Source organism: Coturnix japonica, chromosome Z (assembly GCF_054131305.1).
Source record: "Coturnix japonica strain WE chromosome Z, WE-NBRP24, whole genome shotgun sequence".
NCBI classification, from domain to species: domain Eukaryota; kingdom Metazoa; phylum Chordata; class Aves; order Galliformes; family Phasianidae; genus Coturnix; species Coturnix japonica.
The window spans coordinates 50,278,993-50,306,114 of record NC_140702.1 but is presented as its reverse complement, the minus strand read 5'-3'; the positions used below and the strand labels follow the sequence as shown (position 1 = coordinate 50,306,114).

Sequence of the window (27,122 nt, the reverse complement as noted above, 5' to 3'; positions counted from 1 at the left end):
CCAGCTCCAAAGTTGCGCGGTAAAATCCCGATCCTTTCCCTCCCCACTTTCGCTTCCTTTGATGAGACAAGCTTTGACAAGCTGCAGAGCCCCGATAGAGACCCTACCCTGTCTCCCGGGACCCGGAGAAGTCTGCTGAAATCTTTAATTATCTCGCTGTGCTGCGGTGTTCTGCGCTGTGGAACTGATGTGTTTTATTGGCAGTAGTTGGTTGAAATTATATGAGTAGTAACCGCTGGTGTGTTTCTAAATAAAGTATTTCGTTCTGAAAAATGTTCAAGAATAATGAATATAGTTGTGAAAAATCCAAGAGCAAATAATATGCAAAATAACTTTTCTCCAGAACCTCTTTGAGAACCTTCCCACCTAATGTAGCATCAAACAAAGAAGGATATTCAGTGTAGACGCTAATCTAAAGTCTGAGTGAGAGAGGCACACAGTCACCTCAGTCTACTGGAAAGGAACCTGCGACCAGGAATGCAGGTTCGTTCCTGCACCTCCTCTTTTTCTGAAGTTCTTCGGAATTAATCAGTGGGATATTAAAAGCGAGGAGAAAATACCACCTACAGTGTGCTGAGATATGCCTTGAATATATTGCCCGGGCATCATTCTGCCTCAATCTTGTTGTACGCGTTGCAAGAGTAGAGAGGGGGGAAAGACCTCTTTAAAACGAAATCTGAGCGCGTATTTTTACGTTTTCTTTTTAAATGAGGTCACTTCTTTTTTGGCTACAACTACGTGGCAGCCTACTGCTGCCGGCAGCCTGCACACATTTGATTACAAATGCGAGGAAAAGAACTGCAGGCTGCGGCATCCAGCCCGGGGATTTTATTCCACATGCTCCGCTCTGAGGTTTCCTTTTCTATTTGTCTAATACAATTTATGCCAGGCGGTTTTCTTTCAAATTAAGTAAGAGACGCTGATCGCTGTAAGAACGAGCTTGTGTCAAGTTTTAGGTGGAAAAGGAAATTTGACAATGCCACAGACGAATATTTCAACAGCCATTTACCACTAAAAAGCACAACTTCCAGAGTTATATACCTTGTGCTACAGTTCATAAACTTGATTTATGATGAAACAGAATTACTGGATTTTACTGCTCTGGCCCTCCCAGCTGGTAAGAATTTGTCTGCAACATATGGGAGCGAAAACAGCACTATATCGAAACTTTCCTCTGTATACGTGTTCCCAGTCAACAGGTAATGGAAAACTGTCTTGCAAAAAAACTCGTACTTGGGACCAGATTTTCATGGTCAGATGTGCAGACGAGGTCTGCGAGCTCTGGGACCTGCTCGGTGCAGCAAATACAGTGGAAGCATTTCGACTGTGCCTCTCAGGAACCAGGAGCTCGTACCGATGACCCGCGGCTGAATTTCCTGCAGCTAATGTCATCCCGAACATCCGTGGAGGAACCGCAGCAGTGAGGCGGAGGGAGCAGGCAGTTCGTGCCAGCCTGGCACCCTCAGTCATATTTGTGCCTGGAGTAAACAGTCGATTTGGTCACATAATCCGGTGGCTTCTTGTGTGATACAGCGGTGTGCTGTATGAACCACTCGGCGTAAATTCCGATCTCCCAGCTCTGTGCCCTCGGGAAAACGTAGCTCAGCTCCCGGACCCCGGCAGACAGGGCCGTGCGTACCGCGGTGCTGCTCGCAAAGCGTCTCTCGCAGCCGCCGCTGCAGCCCCAGATGGACGCGGAGCTCCGCGCTGTCCGCGGCAGCTGCCCCGCGGGCCGCCCGCACCCCGTGCTCCGCAGCTCTGCCAGCACCGAGCTCCGCAGGGCGACCCACCCACCCCACGGCCCCACTGCAGCCCCGCGGAGGGGGACGAGAGCCTGGCTATGCCCCGGCTTGACCCGGAGTGAATGCCGCAGGGGCCCCACGGCTGCGGAGCGGTGGCTGTGCCCGCTCGAGGAGCAGCGGGCTTGGCAGAGCTCCTGCAGGACCGCTCGTGGGCACATCCCTGTTCTTTTCCTTCTCCCTCCTCCGCAGCCCTCCCCTCAAATGTGCGGCATCTTTCCGAGGCTCTGGGCACAGGGTACCCCTCCCTTCTCACCGGGCAAAGGCTTTCGCCCCTACGCGGGTGCCCGAGACTGTGGCTGCCCTGCAGCTCGGCGGAACACGGGGATGCGGCCGTGCGGTGGGACGGGGAGGCTGACACAACGCCGAGCACTGCCAGACCAGGGGGCATTTTTATGGGAGATCTGTACAGTCTGTGGAAAGCTCGGGAGAGGGAGAGAAGCGGAGCAGACTCGGGAGAGTGCAAAACCCGCTCCGAGGGGGAGAGCTCGGCTTTGGAAGTAGGAATCTGTATTTTGCCAAGGTGATAATTGGAAAAATATCTCTGCGAGCCAGCGTTTCCATAGGTTATTTTATTTTTATTTTCCTTTTTTTTTTCTTTTCTTTTTCTTTCTTTCTGTTTTATTTAGTTATTTGTTTTATTTTATTTTATTTTATTTTATTTTATTTTATTTTATTTTATTTTATTTTATTTTATTTTATTTTATTTTATTTTATTTTATTTTATTTTATTTTATTTTATTTTATTTTTCCTTTCGTGTAGCACAAGTTCACGTAAGCTTTCGACAGCTGAAGTCGTCAAAGTTTCCATTCCTCGCCCAGAAAGCCACTAATCTGAGTTGCTTTTGCGGTGGCTATTTACAGGCAATTATAGGATAGGCATATGTTACCAAAAAGCGGGAACGAGTGTGGTCTTTCGTCCTCTTTCATGCTTTCAATTAAACGGTTCTCTCTGTTCGTGCATAATTAAACACTTTTTTTTTTTTTTTTTTAAACTCTTCTCCAAAACCCCTTAAAACTTAAAATAAATACTGCCATGACATAGAGTCCTTTGCTTGTTTGTTTGTTTTCTTGCTTGCTGGCTTGTTTTTGCTGCACTTCTCTTAGGGATAAACGAAAGGTGATGGTTTCAATTCGGACGTCGAAGCGAAGGCAAGAAGAGTCACACGATGATTAACGAGCGCGTTTCGGGCAGGGGCTGGCGGGGACGAGCGCTCCGCCACTCGCAGGGCTCCGTGCGTGGCCGCGTCCCCCGCACTCTCACTCCGCGCACGGAGCGTGGGAGCCTCGCAGGGGCGGGGAACGAAAGGTGGCTTTGTCATTATCGTCATTAAACTTCCTGAGAGGCAATGAGATAAAAAGGCACTCGGAGGTGCAAATGACAACTTCTGGTTTCGGTGGTTTTGCGGGATGTATGGCTTCTCATATGGACTTGGTGTTTTAATTGTTGCTCCCCATGCAGCAGAGATGCGGTCTTGACACAGCTGCGTTGTTAAATCAAGAAGCCAGCAAGAGACAATCACAGGCAGGGCTGTCTCCTTCGCTGTGCAATGATAACCAGCACATTGTAAACACAATGCTACAACCTCAGCAGCAGTTTAACTCATGCCCACCAGCGCTCTTAGCACAGAGGCTCTATTTGTAAAAATGTCTCCACAGCGAAATATCGTTTTCGTTTCAGTTCCCTTCGCACGTAATGTCTCGATTTTCTATTATTCACGTTCTTTCTTTGGAAGTAATAAAATTAACAGAAATGGGTTTTAACAACCCTTAATGGCTTCTTTTTTTTTTTTTTTTTCCCCCCCCCCCCCCCGTGTACTCAGGATAAATAGCCGGCATTACAATACGCTGTTCTTCTTTTCCCCAGATGAACTGCCTGCAGGGTTGGATATTGAGTAGCCGTGCTTCGTGTTCAGAGATGAGAGAAACTCCCTCTCTGTATAACACTACCGTAGTGACAAGGACATTCAGAAAACCTAATGATGCAAAGGTGTTTTGTCTTTTACCTGTGACTACGCCCTTCTCAACCCATTCCTTCGTATTTCCTCTTTGCTTTCTTCCCCCTCCTCACATCCCCTCTTTTATCCTTCCCTTCTTTAGACCTCAAATTTCTTTTTTCCTTCTGCTCTTCAAAACACCCTCCTCTATTCCCTGCAGACTTTTGGACGTACTCTGTCACTTCTTATCTGTAGGCATCTCCTCGATGCTATGCATTCAGCTTTGACCACAGTCTGCAGGACTCCAGCCTGGCACTGTGAGAAGTTCTTCACTCGTTAGGCACAGTGGACAAAGGTCCAGATAACATAACATAAAATGATTCTGAAAGTTGAACTGTATAATTTCACCCTGCTTTTCAGAGACTTTATCAAAGACAACTGTTCATTAATTGGAGTACGATAGTGCAGCTCTGTTGCTGCCAGTGGTATACCACAATTTATAGCACAACAGATTTGTACCACACTCAAATGTCAGCTAGCAGAGGCACACTTCAGCAAAGCAGAAAGCCTGTTATGGGATTGAAGGGGAAGAGATGAGTACTGGAGCTGGAACTTTTTTGAAACCCAAAGAGGGGGGCTGATCTGATCCCATCAGAGATTTGCACCATTTCTTATTTTATCCTTGTGGTTCACCAGTTCCTCGCTAAACAATAATAGATCTTCCTACATAATTTCATATTTATCCATTGAAATGATTCAACAACTTCTAGTCATAACCTAATTAAGATTCCACCTTAAATCAAGTGCCTGTGTATAATGAGTTTAAGTCCAGCGTGAGGCAATAGCTCTGCTGCTTTGAAACCTTGGTGCAGTGTGTGCCCGTGTAACACAGGGCAATTCCTGGGCTGTTTGCAGCCATTCCCTGCGGACCTGGGCCTTACCCTTTGTTAGGCATTGGCCATGTGATCCCTGCAGCTGACTGAAAAGGGCAGCCTTGTAACAACATTATTTCAGGAGGATAATAAGTAGCCATCATAAATTCCTTTTTTAATAGTTTATTGCCGGTTGTAGTCTATTGACAGTGCCTGTTTTATAGCATGGAGGAAAACAGTTCCTTGTTGGTACTAGTCACTAAAACTGTTTGATAGCTCTGGCCGGTTTTAGTGCCTTCAGAGAAAACCTAGTGTCTCATGAAATGAATCATAAATAGCTGAGCTGAAGTTGAACAAAAGACGGAAAGAGGGAGGAAAAAAAACAGTCTTGCACTTACTGAAATATGTTTACTTTGGACAATAATCTATTAACTAGTTTAACAAAGATACTTTAAGGCTGGATCGTAGCTGAAAAAAAAAATAAAAATCCAAGAGAATTGTGTCTTAGGCCTTTTTAGAGAGTCTGTTCAGCAAATATTGTCCTTCTTTTAACTCACAGAGTGGTGCATACAAAGCTGTAAACAGTCTTTACCTTTTGGAAGCAGAAGCAATGCAGTCTAACGCCTAGATCTATCTTGTCACCACTGTCTTGTTGCAGAATGTTCAACAATTTGAGTAAAATCTCTTGGGTCAGTACACAACAAAATACATAGGTATGGGAAAGAGGGCTGAGAAGGAACTGGATGCCTAATGGGTCCCACAAAACCCCATCTCTGTGGCGGCGTAACACCCCAGATGTTTACATTTACAATCCCTACCCCAAACCACTTTACTGTGGAACACGAGTCCATTGTTCTTATTTATGTCTGTTTGAAATTCAAAAACCTGGGTGTTCCAACCAATGGTGGTCTGAGCTGGTTTGGTAAGAGGCTTTGCAGACACTATGGGCACCATCACAAAGTTTTCCAAGAGATTACTGCCCCTTTTCCTCCTTGGCCGTTCTGAGTGCCAGTGAGTGCAATATGGTTCCTGAGACTTCAATCTCAGCTCAGAATACCAATTTAAACTTCCTCAAGCTTTCTTCCTTAATAGCCCTGCCCTATGTATCCTATCTGAGTATGTAATTTTCAGGCTCACCTAAGAGATGGCAGGAAGATCTGACTTCATCTTGGATGAAATATCCTTGAAAAATGGGACTAAATGATGGAGCCCATTGTTTGAACCATACTGAGACAGAAGTGAGAGGCCTGAGTTTGATGTTCTCCCCAGCCAAAGTGGCTGAAAGGTCTTATGGAGATCTATGTTCCTAATTGTCATAGGAGCACCTTAGCCACTACCCACCTTAAACTGAGCTGTGCTGCAGAAACATGCAGAAATTAATAAAAAACTCCATGTGATGGAGCACAACTCTGTGCTTTGTGCTTTGAGCTTCCAGGGATGCTTCTGGTACCTGCTTCCTGGCCTGCTATTACTTGAAGAATCAGATATCCCATACAGCCAGAGTGAGCTGGTTTTGAGGCTACAGTCATGTTCCTTCACTGTTATCATAAATACTTCATTCCATACAGCTGATGAATACAAGTTGACCCTTGTATGAATAAGACAGATGTAGATGTAAGACACTATTCACTGGGCTAAAATAGGAAATAAAGGCATCCTTCTCTCAGACTTCTCTCTTTCAAAGTAAATGCTGTAATGCACTTTAAACATATTATTATTTTATTATTTAACTATATAGCAAATGATGACATGCTTTTCACCTGAAGCAAACCCCTATCTCCCTCTGAACCATATGGCCCAGAAAGGATGCTGGACTGTGTTACTTACAGAGGCAAAGGCGGCTTCCTACATTGGTATTCATAGGTGCTTTGACTGCAGAAGTTCCAACAGGATGTCACATGTCCACTGTCTCTACCATTCCTTGCTAGTCCATTCTCTACAGCACCATTCATGTTAGAAGAGTTGGGGCCTTCATCTTAGGTGTCTATGCATTCCTAAGGCCTGGATACTTCAGGCTGGGTTCTGGATTTCAGTTCAGATCTGAGTTAGGTGCAGTCCATCATCTATGACATCTTTCATTCTTTATTGTACCACCACCTCAACATTTTCAGACTGAGAATCTATGATATTCTTCCTTAATAGGCTCACATTACAATAGTTATTTGGTTTTGTTCACTTCAGGTTTCAGTTCCTCTTGAGCTCTCTTCATTCAGATACTCCTAAACTCCTACCCCAGTCTGCTTTTCCATCAGACAACACTGTGCTGTTGACTTTCTGTACTCTTCAATTTTGTCCTAAGAGCAATGCAAAGTGTTGGCCTGCTCTGATGATCTGAAATTGTGTCCTAGTTGCTACCTTCCACCTCCTGTGGCTTCTTCACTATTGGTGCTGCCTAAGGAAGAAGACCTATCATCTCTGACTTCAGTGACGGGAAAGAGATACCTACCTTTAGAAACATTTGGTGAAGAACCATGATGATGGAAATAGCTTGCCTCTTGTGACCAGGGGCGGTCTTCTCTGAGGAGTGTAAAGGGTCTGATCTGTGACAGAGGGGCCAGAAACCTGAGAAAGAGCAAGGAGTCCAAGCAGATGCTAATGATAAAAATCAGACCTCTCCCAGGGGATCTTGTTTGTTTGTTTGTTTGCTTTTGCTGTATGCTTCAAGCGAGACCTAAGAGTATGAACAAATGAAATAAACACTGCAGTTATCCTGCTTGTTATCTGTCAGCCGTTAGAAATTGCAGATGAAAGCTGTGATTATTGCCCAAATGAGCATACAATCTTGTCCATTCTTCTACTCCAAGTGTGAGGCTCAAAGAAGTGGGCTTTTGCAGCCTCAAGCAACCCCAGCAAAACCAGTGGGACCCAATAACTATGCAGCTGTTTGCATGCAACAGGTTGCAGTGTCAGAGTCACAGGTCCTGATTTGCATGCAGCTACACACTGTTAACAGTCTACTGATTTTATTTTATATTTGTTGAAGCAGAGCTGATTGTTTTCCTTATTTCACTAATGTTGTAATTGTAAAATTGCTTGTTACCTTTGAGCACTTGCAAAATCCTGACCCACAGTAATAAAATAAACAAATGTTTTACTTTATGTGACTATTTCTCCATAAGGATGCCAATTACCTGGCACACATCATTTTATTAGTGTACTCTACTTTTATTTCACCTTGGTTTCAAAGTCCACTTGCTAGAGAGTCAGCAAATCCCCTTTTTCCACTCTCATAAGACATGAACAGTTTTCATAAGCCTGCAGAAATATCCGTGCAAGGAGAATGAGTACAGTCTCTTTTTTTTTTCCTTGTGATATACTTGCTTCACAGATTCTGATGTAATATTTGGTCATTCCCGATGTCTCACTCACCTTTTTTTATTTTCCTGATGGCTCATTTGCTCTTTCATTTGGTAAAAAATTTCCCAATCTTTTCTCTTCCAGCTTTTTCTTGTACCTTTTGGACATGGTAACACATGGAAATGCTGTGCAATACTGACACCTGCCAATACGTGTCTGGAGAGCACTACGCCATTTACCAGCATCTCCTCCTGACCTGACACTCCTGCAGGGAGGAAAATTCTATTGATTTAGGCAACAGTTGAAGGAAACATGGGGAAATGATGGAGTCTTCTGCCCTCTTCTCCCTTAACAGTATTTTTTTTCTTCAACTAGGGAAAATAAGAGTACAGAAGTCCTCCAAAACAAAGAGAAATTTAGAATCATCAAAGCAAAATACATGTGCACCCAATCATTTTTGTGATATATTACTTTGCCTAATCATTAACTTAAAATGCCATATAAGAATTTGTAATCCACAGTAAATCATTTGGTAAGAATGATTTAAATGTACTGCTGACTAATGTAAAACAGTTGAGTTTCCACACTCAGTTGGCTGCCAAACATTGTTTAAGAAAAAGGAGGGGGGAACCCAAGTTGACATAAGTTATAGCAGATATAACTCTCCAATGCAGTTGTGGTTTGCAAATTATTGAGTTTAAGAGATAGGAAGAAGATGACTTCTTGTACCATGAGGATTGCCAGGACTTTTTTTGTGCCTTAATAAAGATGCCTTGCAACAGTGTTCAAGTTTTCTCAAAGGCTGCTGAAAGTGCCTTTAATATCTTATCTGCAACAACAATAGTGAAGTGAGAAAATGACCTTGCAATGCTGGATAACTTACTAACGCAATAGCAAAACAGAGAGACTACTCCAATGATAGAAATGCAAGGATGCTTTCCTTACCATAATGACAGAGTAATTGTAGTAATAGTTTTTACTGTTTAGGGAAACAAATCAAACCTGCTCTCCTCAAGCACAGAAGAGAACAAAAAACACTTCAAATGGATACATAACAGAGAAGCGAGATGGGGATTGGCTAGATGCCTTGGGCTTAAGGAACAATGATGATGAGAAATGAGGTAAACAGCATTAAAGATTGGGTGCGAGGGAGACAACTTCTCTATCCTCAAGTCTTATAACTTTAAAATATTCTTTGGAAGAGAGGAAAACCAAGGATGTACAAATGCTGGTTTTAATGTAGTCGCTCAGCAAACTCTTCAGTAAAGTACTTCCTATTCACTGCCATGTAACATATACTCTACTGTTGTGCCTATCCCCTTGTTGACTGGCTTATTTTATCTTTTATCTTTCCTTAGACTAAGAGCGTATCAGCACCACCAGCAGTGCAAGGAGTGAGGAGTTTGTGCTGCTCCACCAGCTCCACAGCCACAACACTGTGATGCTGCACAGCTGAAAAACAACTCTGACAATCCAACTAGCCCAGCTGTAGCATCATGGGTGAACTGTTTGAATATTTACTCAGCTTTGCTTTACAAACAGTTTGCTCAGCCTTTCATGCTGTCTCACCACATGGCTGCAGAGCCCAAGGAACCAGCTGTATGTGACCTTGCTGTACCACTGGCCACTCGTACAGTGTCCATGATCATGCAGCAGGTCCCAGCAGCCTGGGCAGGGTACCTGCAGTCTCTCCAGTACCTTGGATAAATCTCCCTCATGGAGACTGCCTGTGGATAATACAGCTTGAAACTGCTGCCATGGGAGGTATGGGAGCATGTTCCTGGCAGAAGAAATAAGTAACTAGGTGTCTGAATACATCATTTTTAAAATACTCAGCTTAAAGCTATATAGATTATAAAGTTATTATAAGGCATTTTCTGACAATCTAGCTGCTATTTGGCAAAGGTGTATCAAAACCAGACATATCTGAAATCACTGTTAAGAGGGAGGCAATGAAGTGGGGATGGTGTTTGTTAGAACGTGTTCCTGAGCAGGTGACGCAGAAGGGGAAGGGAGGGTTTAGTGCTGCAGGAAACAAGCTAGCCAGGCATTTACTGTGATACCAAGAAGAAACAGCAGCTTCAGGAGGACCATTCAGGCGGACCTGCTTTCTTCTGCTGCTAGCAGTGATCAGGCTCAGGATACTTAGGTTAAGGGATAAAATGCTTCCTACATGACATAGCAGTTTATTCCAGGGAGTTTTGCTCTTCGTGCTTAAAATCTGGGTTCCTCCAGCAAGGCTTGTGTAATGTCATAATGGTTGTTCAGGTGTGCGCACAAGAGTCAGCCTACTGGGTAGAGTTTTGGTGCCAGAGCATCTCCTCTCTCTTCTACCTTCTGCAGGTGATGATGTAGCAGAACACTGCCCTAAATTGGACCAGGGACATCTCACAGGATCTTGAGGTCCAGAAACTGGGGATTGTCTCTGCACGCCAGCTGGGTCCTATGTCCTATGTAGCTGCTTTTAATGCCATCTCCCTGGTCCCTCTAAATCCCTTTTGTTCAATGCCTCTGCAGCTCCTGGATCAAAATGAAGCCCACCATGTGAGGCAGCATCAAGGCTCTTCTGCTTGAAATTCCCACTGGCACTTTTCTGTCATTTCTTTTCAACCTGTGTCTGACATTGTTCCTAACTCTGCCCTTGCAGGTCATCCTTCATCACCCCATGTCCCACCAGCATGCCCATCCCTGAAATGCTGCCCAACTGCTTGGCCCGTCCCATGCTCCATATGCCTGCTGCTGAGGGAGAGAACTTTAAAAAATGGCAATCTGGGTTCCAGCTGCTCTTGACTGCCTCAAAGGTCCTGTTTGCCCAGCTCACAACCTCATTACCCATCACAAAAAATTAATTCCTGGCCAAGTTATGTCCACATGCATGTGTGCATCACTATTTTGTCTAAACAGCGACATCTCCTGACACCCGAGCTGCAGCTGCATGAGTAGGTTACTACCCCAATAAAGTTGTTGTTGTTGTTACACACAGTAAATGGCCTCCCGAGGGCCACCCTTAACAAGAACCATGTATGCTCCTGTGTTTTATTCTGTGCCAAGCATGCTGTCAGCACTTAACAGCTATTAATAAAAACAGAAGGAATTACAAATCTTCATAGGACATAATAAAGCCCAGTTAAAGGTAGTTCTTTGAGCTCTGCACTGATTTGCTTGTATTCACACATTAAAATGGGATCTATTTAAGAAGATAAAGTTAAAATTACCAGTGTAATGTAGTTTTCAGTTTGGAGCTTTGCCAGACATTAACTGCTGAGACTATTTCTATAAACAAAATGAACTTTCTAAAGGAACACTAACTTCAGATTTTAATTGATTTCCTGGGGAGAAACAGTTAAGCCGGTGACAATTCATATATGTTTTTTGTCAGTATGTTAACTACAGGTTGTTTACAGCAGCAGCAAAAATCCTTGTTTGGGGCACTTTCTGAAAGATGTTTGATTAAATAGTAGTTTGGAGGATTTATTGTTGTCTTCAGCTCTCATGGCCAGCTGGTGAATGACAAGGAATACCTGAAATGGAGGTTTTTTTTCTGGTTTCAACTGACAATATTTTTAATGGGTGCACCCAGGAAATCACAGCTGAATTCACACTGGTATGGTTGGTAATCAGCATTAAAAAGTTCTCAGGGAGAGCTGAGAATGTATTCATGTATGGAACATGACAGGCAAGGTGCAGTTTTCCCCTTCTGAAACAAAAAAATTCCACTTAGTTCTCTGTGCCAGGCTGGGCAAAGGTGGTGAGGGGTGCAGAAACTAAGCAACACGAGGAGGTATGTTGCTGAATAGCATCAAAGTAAGACTGTATAGCTCTTCAGTAAGTGGAAGATGGGAAATGTATTTGCTAGATACAAATTTAGAAATACTATGCTGTATAGCATAACCCTTATCATAATAACTTCTATTATAACTGAGCAATTTGAATAATTCATGCCCTGGTAAACAATGAACAGTAACATTAACTTATGAAAAATATTGGACAGTAAATTCTTCAAATGTTTCTGTTCTTATTTATTAGTCTCCAGCTACCAGTGGTCATCTTGAACTATTGCCTATGAACTGTTGCTTGTCTGTGAGTCTGCAGATCAGCTGCATATACTCATGCACCCCAAGTTGCTCTGGATGGGCACATGGCTCTGAAATCACACAGGCTGTTTGCTGTCCTCATGATTCATTCTGTGCATGTGACTTGTCTAAAACACAAGTTCCACTGCAGCGGTAATGGCTGCCAGCAGGACTTACATTCAGGTTCAAGTTGTCAACTCTATGGCTTCGACAGAGCTCTCCAGGAGTAGACTATTCGTCTTACTTTTCCACACTGCTTTTCATACTCTGTTGAAATGAAAACATGGAAATTGACAGCAAAACCTGTTATAACCAGGTCTGCTTTGTGGATATACAAAAGATAGAGGACTGTGGTCAGTGGCAGAGAGTCTAGTTGGAAGCCTGTAGCTAGTGATGTATGGGGTTGGTACCAGGTCTGGTCTTGTTCAGCATCTTCATCAGTAACCTGGGTGAAGAGATTGAGTGCACTCTCAGCAAATTTACTGATGATAATTCAAAGCTGGGAGGAGTGGCTGACACACCAAAAGGCTGTGCTGCCATATAGCAAGAGCTGGATGGGCTGGAGAGCTGAGCACAGAGGAGTCTAGCAGGGTTCCACATCTGGGAGGAGTAACATCATGCATCAGTACAGCTGAAGAGAAAGGTCAAGTGGATGGGTCCATACTTTTCTAGGCCAAGTAATAGGATGAGGGACAATGGGCACAAACTGAAACACAGGAAGTTTCATATGAATATGAGGGAAGTTTTCCTTACTGTGAAGGTAATATAGCCCTGGGACGGGCTGCCCAGAGAGGTTTTGGATGTTTCTTCTCTGGAGATAATTCAGAACCCACCTGGATACTTCCCTGTGTGATGTGCTGTAGGGAACCTGCGTTATTAGGGGGCTGGACAGGATGATCTCAATAAGTTTCTTCCAACTCCTACAGTTCTGTGATTCTGAGAATCTGGCAACATTTTTGTTAGTTGTTTTATAGCACCTTAGAAAATCTCTGATTTATATTTCTCTGTGGAAGTGTGATTTTGTTGCCCATTATGAAAATCTGGGGGGCTGAATGCTCCCAGTACCAACATTAGCAGATTAATGCCAGATAAAGTGAGCCTAAATTCCTTAAGTTACACCTGCACCAACAACATGTGCTGATAATCATTTTGATATGATATTATTAGTGGAACATTATCCAATTAAACCACAAGCCTGGCTCTGATGAGGAAGGTATGCTTACAGGGTTTCATTATTCATTTTGTAGCAGGGGCATAGTTTTGCAGTTCATTTGGGTATTTTTTTTTCTTCACCAAGCAGATGGAGGAGGGCTTTTTGTTTTGTTTTGTTTTGTTTTGTTTTTGTGAAAATAGTGGAAGTAATATAAAATACTTGAACATGTAATGTAAAACCAAAACATCTTAGCAATGCTGCCCTGTGGGTCACCACCTCCTGTTCTGCAGGGCTAAGTAAACATTAAACATTAACACATTTATTGCTTGGTTTTGATTTACTGTCAATATTAAGTGAAACACACAGTGCACAGGCTGAGAAGGTGGAGGCATTTAAAGCAGGTAGCATAACGTGTAAAAGGAGTTTATTTTTTTCCCCAATGTTTTTCTTAGCTCTCTTTTTTTTCCACACTGTTGGGATTTACTTTCTCTTCTTGACTTTTTCATACCTTCCAGTAAAAGTAGGGAAAAATCCCAGCTAATGTTAGCGTAAGACTTGAACAGTTTGTGGAAGGGATTGTGCAGTTGATTATCCCTGCTGTAACTGTGCAAATCTTTTCCATTTCAGTGCTCCCAGTGCTGTGGCCACTCATCAATTGTTACATTAGTTCAGTTCCCATCAGCACAGCCTTTGATGGGTGATGTAAGCAAGTTATTCTGCCCTGTGAGCATGTGCTTTTGGGTCTGTGTATATCTATGTTCACATATTCTGGTGCTTCTCACATTTGTGCCACCAGCTTTTTGCATGTAGTGGAACTGGCTGAGAAATGCAAGCCTAGGAGAAAATCTCAAATGTGTCTCTTCGCAAGAGTTGAAGAAATCTTGTTTAAGGAAGCGATTGCTGGCATCATTTAAGGATCCCCTCCCCACTATCAATGTGCTATGCTTGTTCCTGCAATTCCCCATTTCTCTTGGCTTTCCTTCCCATTCACACATTTGCCCAGTGGTTTCCTTGGTGATAGATGGAATTTGAGGTTGCTAAAGTTAAGGGAAAGATTCGTAGAAGGCACGGATACTACTTCTCCATGCTCCTTCCCACTCTTCCCCAGTACGCACAGTTTTCAGCAGGCTGCAAACACAAACACAGAAGAAGCATTAGACATTTCATAGTCCTGTCCTCACCCATTCTGTCAGGAATTCCGTGGTCACGTGCCTCTCAAGATTTGTCACATACAAATGAAGACCTCAAAATATGAGAAGGACTGATTTGTAAAGATGGTGAAGGTGCACGTTTGCATAGGTAGAATGGTGCACATTCTGCCTGAGAAGAAAGGCTCCTGGTCAAAGCCAATCCTGGTGCAGGGCTGCTTAGTCCCTGCAACCCCATCATGCCCATCCTGCAGAGCAGAGAACAGGCTATAGTAGCACAGATTACTGGCACAGTGAAAAGAGCTCAACAGCCTCTGCTTTTCTGGGGAACATCTGGGAAGGGGAATGTGTAAGCCTTATTTGAGCAAATGTGGTAAAAATAACCTTTATTTTCCCTCAATGCTTTATCGAGATTAGTCAAACCACAGTGTTAATGTATTACACGTGTAATACATTGGAGCTACGTGACAGCACCGTTTACAATAATTTGTTTGCCTTTTTCAGTCCCTTTCCATGGAAGATGATACACAGAAATGTTCTTCTGCTGCAACAACAACAACAACAACAACAGTCTTCACAGTTCTGTAAAAATTAATTTCTGCCCACGTCCTTCTAGTTTCAGTTATTTTCCTCCCACCCTGAAGAAGGCATAAGGAGAGAGAGATTGTGGCTTAACCCCCACATCAGGCCATACAGTAGGCATGGCCAGCCCCACACTAGAACATGAGTGTGAGTACAGCCTCACGTGGCTCCTGGTGGCTCAAAAAGCACCTGCTGTGTTCTAAATAAATCTGACACAGTATAATCCAAATGGGAGAGCGATAATCTCATCCTAGAACTGTTAAAAGATGTTCAGCAGCTGATCTGCTGCAGTGTGTCCTGTGGTGTTTGCTAAACAGTGCATGTATGTGCAATCAATTGCTCATTACTGTTATCACACATGGCACAGATACAAGCAGCTGTGGCGTTACTAATTTCCCCTTGACCTCATGCTGTTGTTACATGGTGGCAGTGAGGGCAAGAATGGCATTTCCCAATTCATTGCTTGAGCTGGGGAGACATTCTGGTCTGTTCCTGAACAGAAATGCTCTCTATCACTTTGTAAATACAGAAGAAAGACATAGGCCTGCAGCATTCAGGCTCTGGGTGAGTCTGGAGGAGGTGACACTATACCCTGATTTGTTCCAAAGGCATTCTGACAGCAGCAGAAGCAAATTGGGAGAGGCTGCCAGGAGACAGCTGGCCTGTGCGGGTCTGCCCACCCTGTATTGTTGTCACATGGTGGTGGTGAGGGCAAGGAAGTCTCCTGTGGGTGACCCCAGCCCCCAGCCTTCAGGGTACTGCTGGACAGACAGACAGCCTCCAGTCGCCATACACTGCAGGTGGCTGCAGGTGAGCTGATCAGTGCCTAGTGGGTAAAGCAAGCCAGAAAACTCTGAGATAACAGCTTATGTATTTCAACCACTAACAGACACCCATCTCACAGGACAAAGCTTGACAGAAGCTCTCCAACACTCAGTGAATGCATAGTGGGATCTCAGAACTTGGTGCCCCTCTTTGTGGGCCTGCCCAGCTGGTTCAGTCCCACCTGCTCTGCTCCTGGACCTGTTGCTTCCTGCCTGGTGAAGGGGTGGCCACAGGGATGCTCAGCATGTTCTGCTGACATCTATTCACTTTGGCAGTTAAAGTGGAGCCAAGAGCGATACTTGAATCAGGCGCTGTCTGAAGCATGTGCTGTGTACAAACAGCATGCCCTGGTTCTTCACCCTCAGCCTACCCCTGCTCCTTCTTGCCAAGGGGGAAAGGAAGAGGAGGACAGCATCTCTTCCTAGGCTGAATTCCTTTCAGAAGGAGTGAGGGCCATTTTTGATTTTAGGACGTTATACTCCAAGGGTTGTTTTTTTTTTTTTCCTAAGCCAATTATCGGTCCCACGAGAGCTCAGGTTGCTCTCTCTTAAGCCCATTAGCTTTCATAGCAAAGAAGAACCTCAGCCCGGCGGCGCAAAGCAGATCGCGATGTTCGCTCTCCCCTTCCCCTCCCTGTCGGCGGAGCAGCCCCCGGGTGGGCAGCGAAGGGGGCCGGTGGCGCACTCTAGCGGCGGCCGCACCCGGGTCGGCTCAGGACGGGATGGGGCTCACGCTCCTGGGCGAGAGCTCGGGGTCGCGCTGGGCTCCCCGCCGTGCTGCGGGGTGGGTGAGGTGAAGCAGAACCACCCAGGGTTCTCATTTAGCCCCCCGAGACCCCAGTTTCCGAAGTCCCGTTTCACTTTAAAGATAACTGTGTAAAGGATTTCAGCCCTTAACTCTCGCCCTGAGTTTCCTCTTGTGTTTCTGTGCGTGCGAGCAAGTAAGGGAGCACCAGCAGGAGACATGGGGACAGCAGATGAAATTAGGGTCTTGTCAGAGAGCAATCTCTGGCTCCCGTAGTCCTCACAGTTACGGCAGATTAACGCTTAAAAGCAGAGCTGTGACTTAGATTTTGTCTGAAAAGAAACTGTCAGCTTGCAGATGCATTTAGCACATGACATTCAGCATGGTGAAACAGGGTCCTGAGGTGCTCTGTGCAGATTTTATTTATTTATTTATTTATTTATTTATTTATTTATTTATTTTTGCTTATTCTGTCACTCACCGCAAGGCAGAAATAGAACACCATAGTGCTCAAAGGTGGGCTTGTATCACTAAATGCAATAACAATAAAACGAAATTTAAAATGCTGTTAAGAATATGAATTGTTAAGTTGGAGAAAAGATAATAAGCAGAAGATGGAAAGAAGAGGAAAGAGAAAGGTCTTTGTAGGGTGTTATCCTATTATTAAATAAATAAGGATAATTTAAGAAGTTAATCAGAACAAGGGAAAAGCCCTTAGGCTGGAGCTTTCCAGATAACAACACAGAAGAAAAACCACAACTGAACCCAGATAGAATTCATCTTATGGATCATTTTAATACACAGTCATTAAAAATCACTTATTCAGCTATTTCTCCAATAAAGGAAACCCACCACTCTTTCATTGAGCTTAGTGTCCACAAAAATAAACCTTAAAAATCAAGTCCATGCAGCAACCTTCTGGATTTCTTGTATTTACTCTGGCTGTGCAATTAGATGCTATGAAAATAAGCCCTCTGATTCCCCTGGGAAACATGCTTATGTCATGTATGCAGGGAAAGCATGTTCAAAATGAGCGGCAGCAAGTCTGTGGTTTCTGACAGAAAGTATTTTCTTGTTGCAGGGGAGAGGGATCAGACAGCACTGCTGACTGCAGTCCTGCAGCTGGACCCATCTCACCCATCCTTTGTGCTCTCACAGCGCTTCTCGACTCAGCAGACCTAGGAACTTCCAGCTTGCTGCTGCAGAGGATGAGTTCACCTCCATGTAAGTTCTGGAAGGGGAGCAAGAGGTTTCCATGAAGGAATCTTATGTTTATTTTTAGACCTCCTGTTCTCTTACTCAGTCCCACTGAGACAGTGTTGTGCACCATATGCTGGCCTCTCTCCAGCTACTTGCTGGTACTGGGCTGCTGAAAATCAGTGTGCTCCATGTTGTCCTAGTGAGAAACCTTCTTGCATGGTTTGCAGCCACTGTCCAGTAGCTGCTGCTGCAGCTGCTAATCCTGCTCAGAATCAGCTTGTTGCATTCCAAATGTGACCTCTCAGTGCCATTTGCAGCACCACTGAGTGTTGCACTTCAGCCATGAATTTTCTCTTGCACCCCTCCAAAAGTATTCATAGACTCCTGCAATCGCAGAGTGTGTTGGGTTGGAAAGGACCTTAAAGCCCGCCTGAACCCCAGCCTGCTGCTGCTACCCACCAGCTTAGGCTGCCCAGCACCCATCCAGCTTGGCCCTGGGTGCATCCAGGGATGGGGCACCCACAGCTTCCCTGGGCAGCCAGTGCCAGAGCCTCACCATTCTTTGAGTTAAGAATTTCCTCCTAATATCTAATCTAATGATCTCTTGGCTCACTCAGAACATGCAGGACCAGGAGGCAGGTGTGTGCTTGAAGCTCCGTGTAGACAGATAATGTTCTGGATGCACCTCTCCCTTCAGATATACACCTTATCACTAGTGAGGCCATGCAGACACTTCTCATTGCTCCGGGGAGTAGACAGCTTCTGAACAGAGCCTTTCAGGAAGCTCTGCTCCGTGATGAAGATTCTGTCACTTGCAAACCCCCATCCACTGTTAGATCTGGATACTGATCCATTTGTAGATACAATGTATGGAACTGTGCTGATCCTGCAAGCTGGACTCAAACAAGAAAGTCCACTGCAACATGTAGCTGCCATGGTGCTCTGAGAACACCTCAGCCTATGTGCTTCAGAGCCACCTCTGAAGAGACCCCTTTGCACAGGGGACTGCTATGAGTCACAGCACAACCTGCTAATGCTTTCAGCACTGATAGGACCATATATTTCTGCTAAGGCTCCAGAGCAGTGCCTTTTGCTTTTGTGGTGTTAACCTAGTCATCACTAGCACTTGTTGTGGGAAACAATGCTTTGTGCCCCATTGTCAGGGAAAGGAACTGCGTATGATGCACAGGGGGTCTTTTTCTCCCACCTGGGATGCTCTGATTCAGTGGAGTGCTCTGAAAATACCTATGGGGTTGGGTCAAGGCAGAGGAAGTCAAACCTGTGGAGTGGACTTGCTCATGAATGAGACATTCTAAGGAATCAGGCTGAGTGAAGACACTTCTGAAGTTCCCCAGCTAATCAACGGGCAGTAATACACAGGATAAATCAAATGTTTTCCAATGATGCTGAAAGTCCAGGAGTAATTGTGACATCTCGTGCATTCACTGTTCACACTGTTTCAGCAAGTCTGGAATTCAGGATCCTTGTTGGGAAAAACTTGAATGAATTTACATCTTTGAGTTTAATTGGTTTTACTATCAAACTGCATAGCAAGGGAGAAAATAGCATGAGGAACAAAAGGAAGGGGCTGGTTAAATGTTTTCAGTGACACTGAAGCACATTTCAGTATGTCTGAAATCATTCTGCTCACAACTGCATGTAGTGCAAATGCTAAAGAGAAGATTCGTAAGGATAAGTTGGTGTCTCTCAAGAGCACGGTCTGTTGTCAGCAGTTACTTTATGAAGACAGTGGGTATATTTCCTCGTAACGAGGAGGTGATAGTTCTTCACAGGGGTCTTCCAGCAGTTCTTCTGGCTCATCAGAGCTGTCCTCTGACCTGATAATAGGAAGAGAAGCAGGTGCAAAAAAAGAAGATCAAACACAAGTTATGAAGTAACCTCCATTCTTTGTCCTGTCTGCCTTCTCTGGGCAAAGAACTTCCTGACCTCAGTGTGAGTTTTGCTTGGGAAAACATTACAAGATGAAGTTTTACTGTGATTCAGCAATAGGCTGTGATCTTTATGTGAAGTACAAAATGTCAGGTGGTGACCTCTGTTTTCCTGCTGCCCATGCCTATTTTGTGTAGTGCTGAAGACAAGAGGCCACTAGCTGTTTGCAGACAGACTTTGATAAAGGAACAGAATTACTTACTTTCCAGAAAGGATATAATTCTGAGTAAGTCCTGTAATTTGAATGTTTTCCTGTAAGAGTAAAGGACTACAAGTTTATCTTGTGACTGATGAAAGCAGTTTCACACTGTGCTGTAATACCAGTGGTGTCGTGTATACCTCAAAAACTAGGACAGTGATAGTGGCTGGAAGGTTGCCCCAAGGGTGACTGGCATTGAAGTGAGACCCTTTCATACTCATGAAAACACTGTTTGTGGACTTCTCCCGTGCTGTGATTCTGTCTGTGTGGAACCCTCTGCCTGGGCATGGAATAACAGTCTTCTGAAGGTAGTAAAAGAAATGTTAAGGACAAGCAAACAAAAGTCACTGGTACAGCCACCCAGAGAAGCTGTGGATGTCCCACCCCTGGAGGGGCTCAAGGCTGGGCTGGGTGGGCCCAGGACAGGCTGAACTTGTGGGGGCAGCCCTGCCTATGGAAGGATTGTGGAACAGGGTGGGCTTTGAGTTCTCTTCAATATAGTATCATACAGTGGTTCTATTAAAAAAAACAAACAAACAAAGAAAAAAAACAAAACCAAACCCACACAGGTACAGGTGCACATCTCTTAAAGTAACGATATATTCCATAGATAGAAAAGTGAAGGAATGCTTAAGTGAAGTTAACCTGAAGTAAAATGCTTTCTAGAAAAAGTATGTCTTAATATTCTCTACTCCTAACCAAGAGAAATAAGGAAGTCTGGAGGAGAGCACACAAAGGGAGGCACTTTATGCTTTGCAAGCATTCGTAACACCTTAAAACACACACAGCCTGTGCCCAACCTCACTGAGACTTTTTAGAAGATGTACCTTTGGTTCCGTGTGTTCTCTGTGAGGTAACTGGCACAGCTCTCATCCCAGGTGAAAGCAGGGTTGTCCAGAGAGTAGGCAGGGCAGAAGTGAGCAGAGCTGGGACTGGGGATGGGAGAGACACCAGGGGAGACAGCCCCGCAGCAGCTGAGCACAGGGTGCAGGTAGCCAGGGCTGGTGGCTCCACTGTCCAGCGCTGGGTAAGGTGGGGGGATGTACTGCACCACGGTGGCACCGTGGAAAGTTATGGGCTGATTGATTCCGGTGAACACGAAGGACTGTCCGCTTGTGCTCTGGTCGATGTCTAACATGTTCTCCTCTCTTTCTTTGCAGGGTTTGCACGTAAGCATGTTGAATTTGCAAACGGCAATCAGGATGAAAGTTACCCCAACAGAAAGCAGGATTGGCCCTAGTAACTGAGTCCATTCCAGGTGAGTAAGGCCGTCGTACTTTATCCACCCCATCACGGTGAATGTGATCCCCACCAGTCCCAAGAACACACCTGAGAAAAGCAGAGTGGCACCAGCTTTGTCTCCATCTGACACCAGGGCATCAGACCGGCTCGGTGGGTAAGGAGAGACAGAAAACACGTTCAGGGAGAAATCCTCTACATTGCTGTTGTTCTGCTCCATCACTAAGTATCATGAATCTTTCTCAGCAGAAAGGGGTTTGCAAGGTACTCTGCAGAGCATTAAAAGTCGAAGGTTCAGGTTAATTATACAAGGATGCCATGCGTGTATGGTTAACAGAGTCCATCATGTGAAAGAACAAACTTTGCTTACAAGAATAAAGGTCTGGGAAGTGGAGCCTGAAGTGACCGCTAAAGACTTCTTGCTTTCCCACCATTGCTTCCGAAATGCCTGCACCCTTGCATGGCTACTTATCTTTTGGTTTATCCTCTTCTCCAATTTGGCACCCACTAATACTTCCTCACCTTGCCTGTGCCAGATGGGAGAGAAAGGAAGCTGAGGTCCCTGCAGCTTATCCTGGGCCCCCTGCCAGCCAATGCATCCAGCATATGGACAGCATACATTACTCTGTAGCAGTACGATGACTCACTCACTCTCCTCAGGCCACCAATTTGGCAGCCTAGGTCTATAGGAAGATATGTGGCCTTTGCTGCTGTGCTTCAGAGCACTGTGAAGTGTGATGGTTACAGCTATGTCTGGACCATGCTGCAGCTGGTCCAGCAGCTCAGAGCTTCTATGATTTATACAGATATCAAAGGAAGCTTACTGAGTGTTTGATGAGAGGGGCTGGTGGGTGGGTGCAGAGTTCCAGGGTGCTGGAAAGCCTGCAGAAACTGCTGGTTGTGGTAGAAACGTTGCTTCCCTCCAGCAAAAAGCCATAGTTGTTTGTAGATAGCATAATAACCCTGTGATCTCCCCTTAATTGTGGACATATTTTGGTTACAGAATTGACACCCCTTCCTCAGAGTCCAGACTGAGTAAGGCCCACATATACTGTCACTGTGAGGAAATGTCTCCTGTAATGTGGCAGAGCAAGGGATCTTGACCTGTAGGGTAAACGCTGTATTCAAGAAGTACCTGGAAGATTAATTTTGCTACAGAATGATTTCATCTGTTGGAATCTCCTTCTGACAGCAATATGTGGCTGGTATATCCTGTCTTTTTCTTGAAAACCTGGCCTTCATGATTGAAGCTGGCACTGTGATAACGGCAGGATAACACAGTGTCCTGTGGCAGTTGTTCTGCACCCAGCAAGTACCTGATCTGTGAGTGTTCCCACATTCTCCCACTGCAGTAAATATCACACCAGGATGGGGCTCTATGCAAAAAAACCACCAGGATTACTTACCTATCATCCCCCATATATTAAGCAGACAGACGAATTGAAAGTTGAGACTTTCTGTTTCCTAATGATTTCAGACAAAAGTAATTGCTGCCGGAGTGTTCTGGTAGAACATTTCTGTTTAATTCCTTACGGAGAAAAATCTTCCACTACTCAATCTGTTTTGATTAGCATAGCAGGGAAGCACATGCAGTACAGAGATTACTCCTCAGGAGGTGGGAAGCATAATGCTATTTCCTGCTACCAGCAGCTCTGGGGAAGCAAGCTTATCCCAAGGTTAATGGAACAAAAATAGCTGTAGAAAACTCACCTTCTTTCGGATTGCTGCTTCACAACTAATGAAAGTGCCTTCAGTCTACTGTGCTCTAAGATCAGTTCTGAACACCGCTGCTCACCAAAGCTTTCTGAAGAGATGCTGAGTACAGTTACTACTGCGTCTTTCTCTTCTCAATCGTCAGCAGAGAGACCCTGAGAAATATTAATGCTGAACTCCCTTTAAAATGTCTGGGAACTTCCCATAGTCAGTAATAACATCTCTTCTATTACCCAGGGTGCCAACAAAATTTCTGACAAGATCACAGATCTGCCCTTATCCCAGCACCAGGTCAAGACTTGAGGAGAGGGTCAGGGTTTGTGGGGCAGTGGTTCACATCACTACAACCAAATTAGGAACTGATGAAATGTTAGATAAGCCATCGTTGCACTGGTAATTACAGCCAAAACCTACATAATCTTTAGCCTTATATTTGGTATAATAAGTGGAATGAACTTCTGTTACTCCTCTCTGTAAGTCAGGTTTTTCCATACCACAAATCATTCTTGCCTCTGTTTGCTTAATCTTCCAAGCTTTCCAACATCCTCTTTAAATCAATATATTATGATTGTTGTCTGATGGTATGCAGAGTTGTAGTATCACATTCCTTCTCTTAGTCATTCAAGTGCTCTGCGAGTGCTATTTACAAGAGAATTGTCCTGGAGCCATTCCTTGGGCCTGTGGTGTGGTTCTCAGATGCTGTAGAGAGTCAGAGATTTCCTGTCCAGGTACTGCAGCACCCCATGGGCTATGTTCCCTCCCTGTGGCCAAGCACGTGGTGTATTGCTTGCTGAGGAAGTGCACAGCAAAGCTGGAGAAAACGAGTGATTTCTTCTAAGACTGATTGTCACTTCAACTTTGACAATGTGATGCTTGGTACAGGAAGATCTATGTGAAAATTTCACTTTTCCTTGTAAAGAGTGTTTCTTTTTTCTAACCCTCCCCACATTTTTCCCACTGTTTTCCAGAAAGTGCCAAAGCTGCATTCAGGCAGATGTCAGGGTCTTAAGAGATTACCAAATCACACTGATTTTTTAAGGCCATTACTTCCCTTTTCCAAGTGGGTGTTCTGGGAACTTACTTTCAGATGGTGATTTAATAAACACACCCATTTCAACTGGAATAACTGCTAATTGAATGGTAGTGAAAATGGTCTGGAGAAACCAGGAAATGGGCTTGAATATGTTTTCTAAAATCTTTCTGGTTTAGTTACAGTAGAGCATCATGCAGAATATTACTCTCAGTATTGTCAAGCAGAGAAATGGGAGACTATATCCCCATTATCTTCAAGTAAGTCCAAGGCTGGCTTCAGGACCCTTATTCAAAATGGGTACTGTTTTCAGACCTCACTGCAGGGTTATTCCAGTCTGCTTCAGGGACCTTACTCCTGAACTCAGCCACTGCTTTGCTTTCTGTTCTTCCACATAACTGCCTTACCCTGCAGTGCTTGCTGTGGGACGAAGGTTTTCTGAGGCATCCTGTACCTTCTTGATTCTCTATCCCAGTCAAAGAGTCTTCCTAGTGGATACTGACTCAGCTCATCTTTCCTTTCTCCTCTCTAGCTGATATCAGTTCTTCCATGGTTATTCCCATCATCAACCTGTCATAGTAAGGTTTTATTTTCTTACAGTTCTTACAAAGAATCAGGGACTTAGCTATAGAACCTCTAAAAGAAGCCATAAAAGAAAGCTAAATTTTATTTTAAAAGAGAAGGCACAGAATACAACTCCATAGTATGATTTTCAACTACAGAGAAGCTAAAGAGGCGGTGGTTGGACCTAAGGATTTTTTTTTCCTAGAGAAAGGAGACTGTCATCTTCAGTGAAAAACACAGATTACATGTTAGACCCGTGAATGGTGACCCTAAGAGGTAGGATGGAAAGGGGATAGAGTGAAATTGTGCTATAAGTGACAGAGTTCAAGGACGGGGCTGTCCTAAAAACATGCCACCATTAAAAATAATAATAATAAATCATTGTAATTTCAGTTTTACAGATGAGTTTGTTTTCAAACTTTCTGGGTGCAGGTGATTCAGGAAGAGACTTATCCTTGGAAAGAGTTATTCCTTCAGGAATTTGTGAGTCCTTCTCATATCCAAACAGCTGTATTGATCCAGCTAGAAGCTAAGCAGTGACAGTGCAAACAGATCTTAACTTCACTTAGAGAGGGTAAGCAGTCCTTACCTCCCACTTTGCCTGTTTAAACACGTAAATCAGTAACTAACTTGATTTGCTTGCTAGAATTTGCACGTCAAGCACTTAAGCTAATCTTAAGGTATTAAGGGGGTTATAACATCACTACTATGATAGTAAAGTAAGTCACTTCCTCAATGAGATTGCTATTCTGTATTATTTTAAACTACTTCTATAGTTTTACAAGATGTTGCTTCCTTTCTATTATGGGCGTTTAACCCCTACTCCCACATAAAAACATTCCTCCCACTAATGTTGTTCATGCAGTGGTAGACATCAGTGATAGACAAGGATCTGCCAGCCTTTTACTTCCACATTTTCTGACCTTGCTGAAATAGATTTTGACATCTCAGTAAGCAAATGATGTTGCTCTGGCTTTGATAGCTGTCAGTGCTCAAAAAGCCACGGAGATGCACTCAGCAAACCCAGGAAATTCTAAACAAATGACCACTCAATTAAAAATAAATAGAAGGTGCTGACCCAGCTGTAACATGGACTATTTAGTAGGCATCTTTCTCTGGATGACACACAGGAAAATTACCAAGTCTCATTTTAAAGAGTAAGTAAATCCACCACTCCCAGGAAATTCAGGTGCATTCAGCTGACTCCAAGCAGCCAGGCCAACAGCTTTCCTTGCAGCCTGGTTTTCAGAAATAAAGTAAGTGAACCAGAAGGGAGACTATAGTAGAAGATCAAAGTATAATAACTTTGAAGAAAAACAGTAAGATTATGTTCCATGTGCTGAAGACTCAGCTTGGAGTCATCATACTTTACTTGATGTGCCTGATTTCTTTGATACATCCCGGGAAAAACTGACTGAACAAATTGCAGGCAGCACACAAGGCTAATAGCTATACAGTTAGCAATCAGATATGCATATATACATATATATATATATTTTAAGGAAGAAAGAAAATATTATGACATAATTAAATATATATTTCTGTATTAGGTTAAGCAGTCTCTGACTTTTATCCTCGACAGACAACGAGTGTTCATTTGTAACTATAATAATAATAATAATAATAATAATAATAATAATAATAATAATAGGGGACAGACCACCTCTGTGGGTTGCCCTGACACTGGTAGAAGTTAATGCTGAATCCAGCAGAAAAATAGTATCTTTGGCACCTTCAGTTTCTGGGCATGGAATTAGGTCAGTTTTTCTTTAAACTGGGAGAATGCAACAGACTTCACAGCAAGTCACAGTGCACCAAAGGCCAGCAGCAGCTTAGTTCCTGCCCATTATCCTCAACTCCTACAAGCACAGCTTTCAATCTGGGAGCAGGTGCAAACATCTAAAGTGGACCTGAAACTTCTTGTCAATCCATAGTGAAGGCAGGCAGCAACCACTGACATAAGGAGCTACAGGCATGGATGAGCCAAAAGAAAGCCATATTTCTGAAAGAAATACAGGCAAATGTAGGAAGTGCTTTGTCAGCTATAATCACATGCTATATGCGTTTCCATGAAATAGCATCTCTTGCACTAGCTGGTAAATAATGTTTGCCTCTGGAAAATGCTGTCGTTAAGTGGATCTCATTCTTGAAGTTAATTGGTACTGCTTGTATAAACCACAAACAAAATACAACAGCAGTATAATCTCCCTGAAATCAGTCATTAACACAATTAAACTGTTAAAATATTAACCATCCTCAGTGTTGCCACAGGACTCTTCTGCTGGAGAAAACTGATTTTCTTGGGCATTATATTAACACAAGGACCAGAGAGAGTCTAAATTAAGCCAGTGTTTGCTACCAGGCAGATCAAGAAGTAACCACCTAAGGTCTCCATAGCATATTTGCTCCCCATCTTATAATGGTCGGTATTTTAAGGTCCCTATAATTGATGCTCTAGGGAACATATGAAGTCAGTAACAGCAGACAAGTATTTTCCAAAAGTAATAAAAAAAATAGAAACAAAAACACTTCCTAATGATTTCTTCTTTGAAACTCCAAGCAGGTTTAACTAAAATAAGCAAAAAAAAAAATAAAAAAAAAATAGTCTCATCTTACTGCCTCCATTATATAAAGAACTGAATATAGAAACTGAAGCTGTAAAACAGAACAAGATGAACATTCAACATTCTTGCAGTGAACTGAATCCCTTCTTACCACTGAGAAGCCCAGCATTATCTCGTATTTATTAAAACACAGACTCATCATTTATGCTTGTTAATGAAAAAACAGACAAAGG

The 27,122-nt window shown here is 43.7% G+C and overlaps 1 protein-coding gene across 1 annotated transcript; it reads right to left on the bottom strand.

Moving 5' to 3' along the window:
* Positions 1–19,133: 19,133 nt before the first annotated feature.
* On the bottom strand, positions 19,134–21,294 carry TMEM174 (transmembrane protein 174). The gene is made up of 2 exons (XM_015848802.3): positions 20,607–21,294; positions 19,134–19,468 (listed from the first exon to the last, which is right to left on the bottom strand). The coding sequence occupies exons 1-2, from the start codon at positions 21,236–21,238 to the stop codon at positions 19,369–19,371; spliced, it is 732 nt and encodes a 243-aa protein (XP_015704288.1). The 5' UTR covers positions 21,239–21,294; the 3' UTR covers positions 19,134–19,368.
* Positions 21,295–27,122: the final 5,828 nt, after the last annotated feature.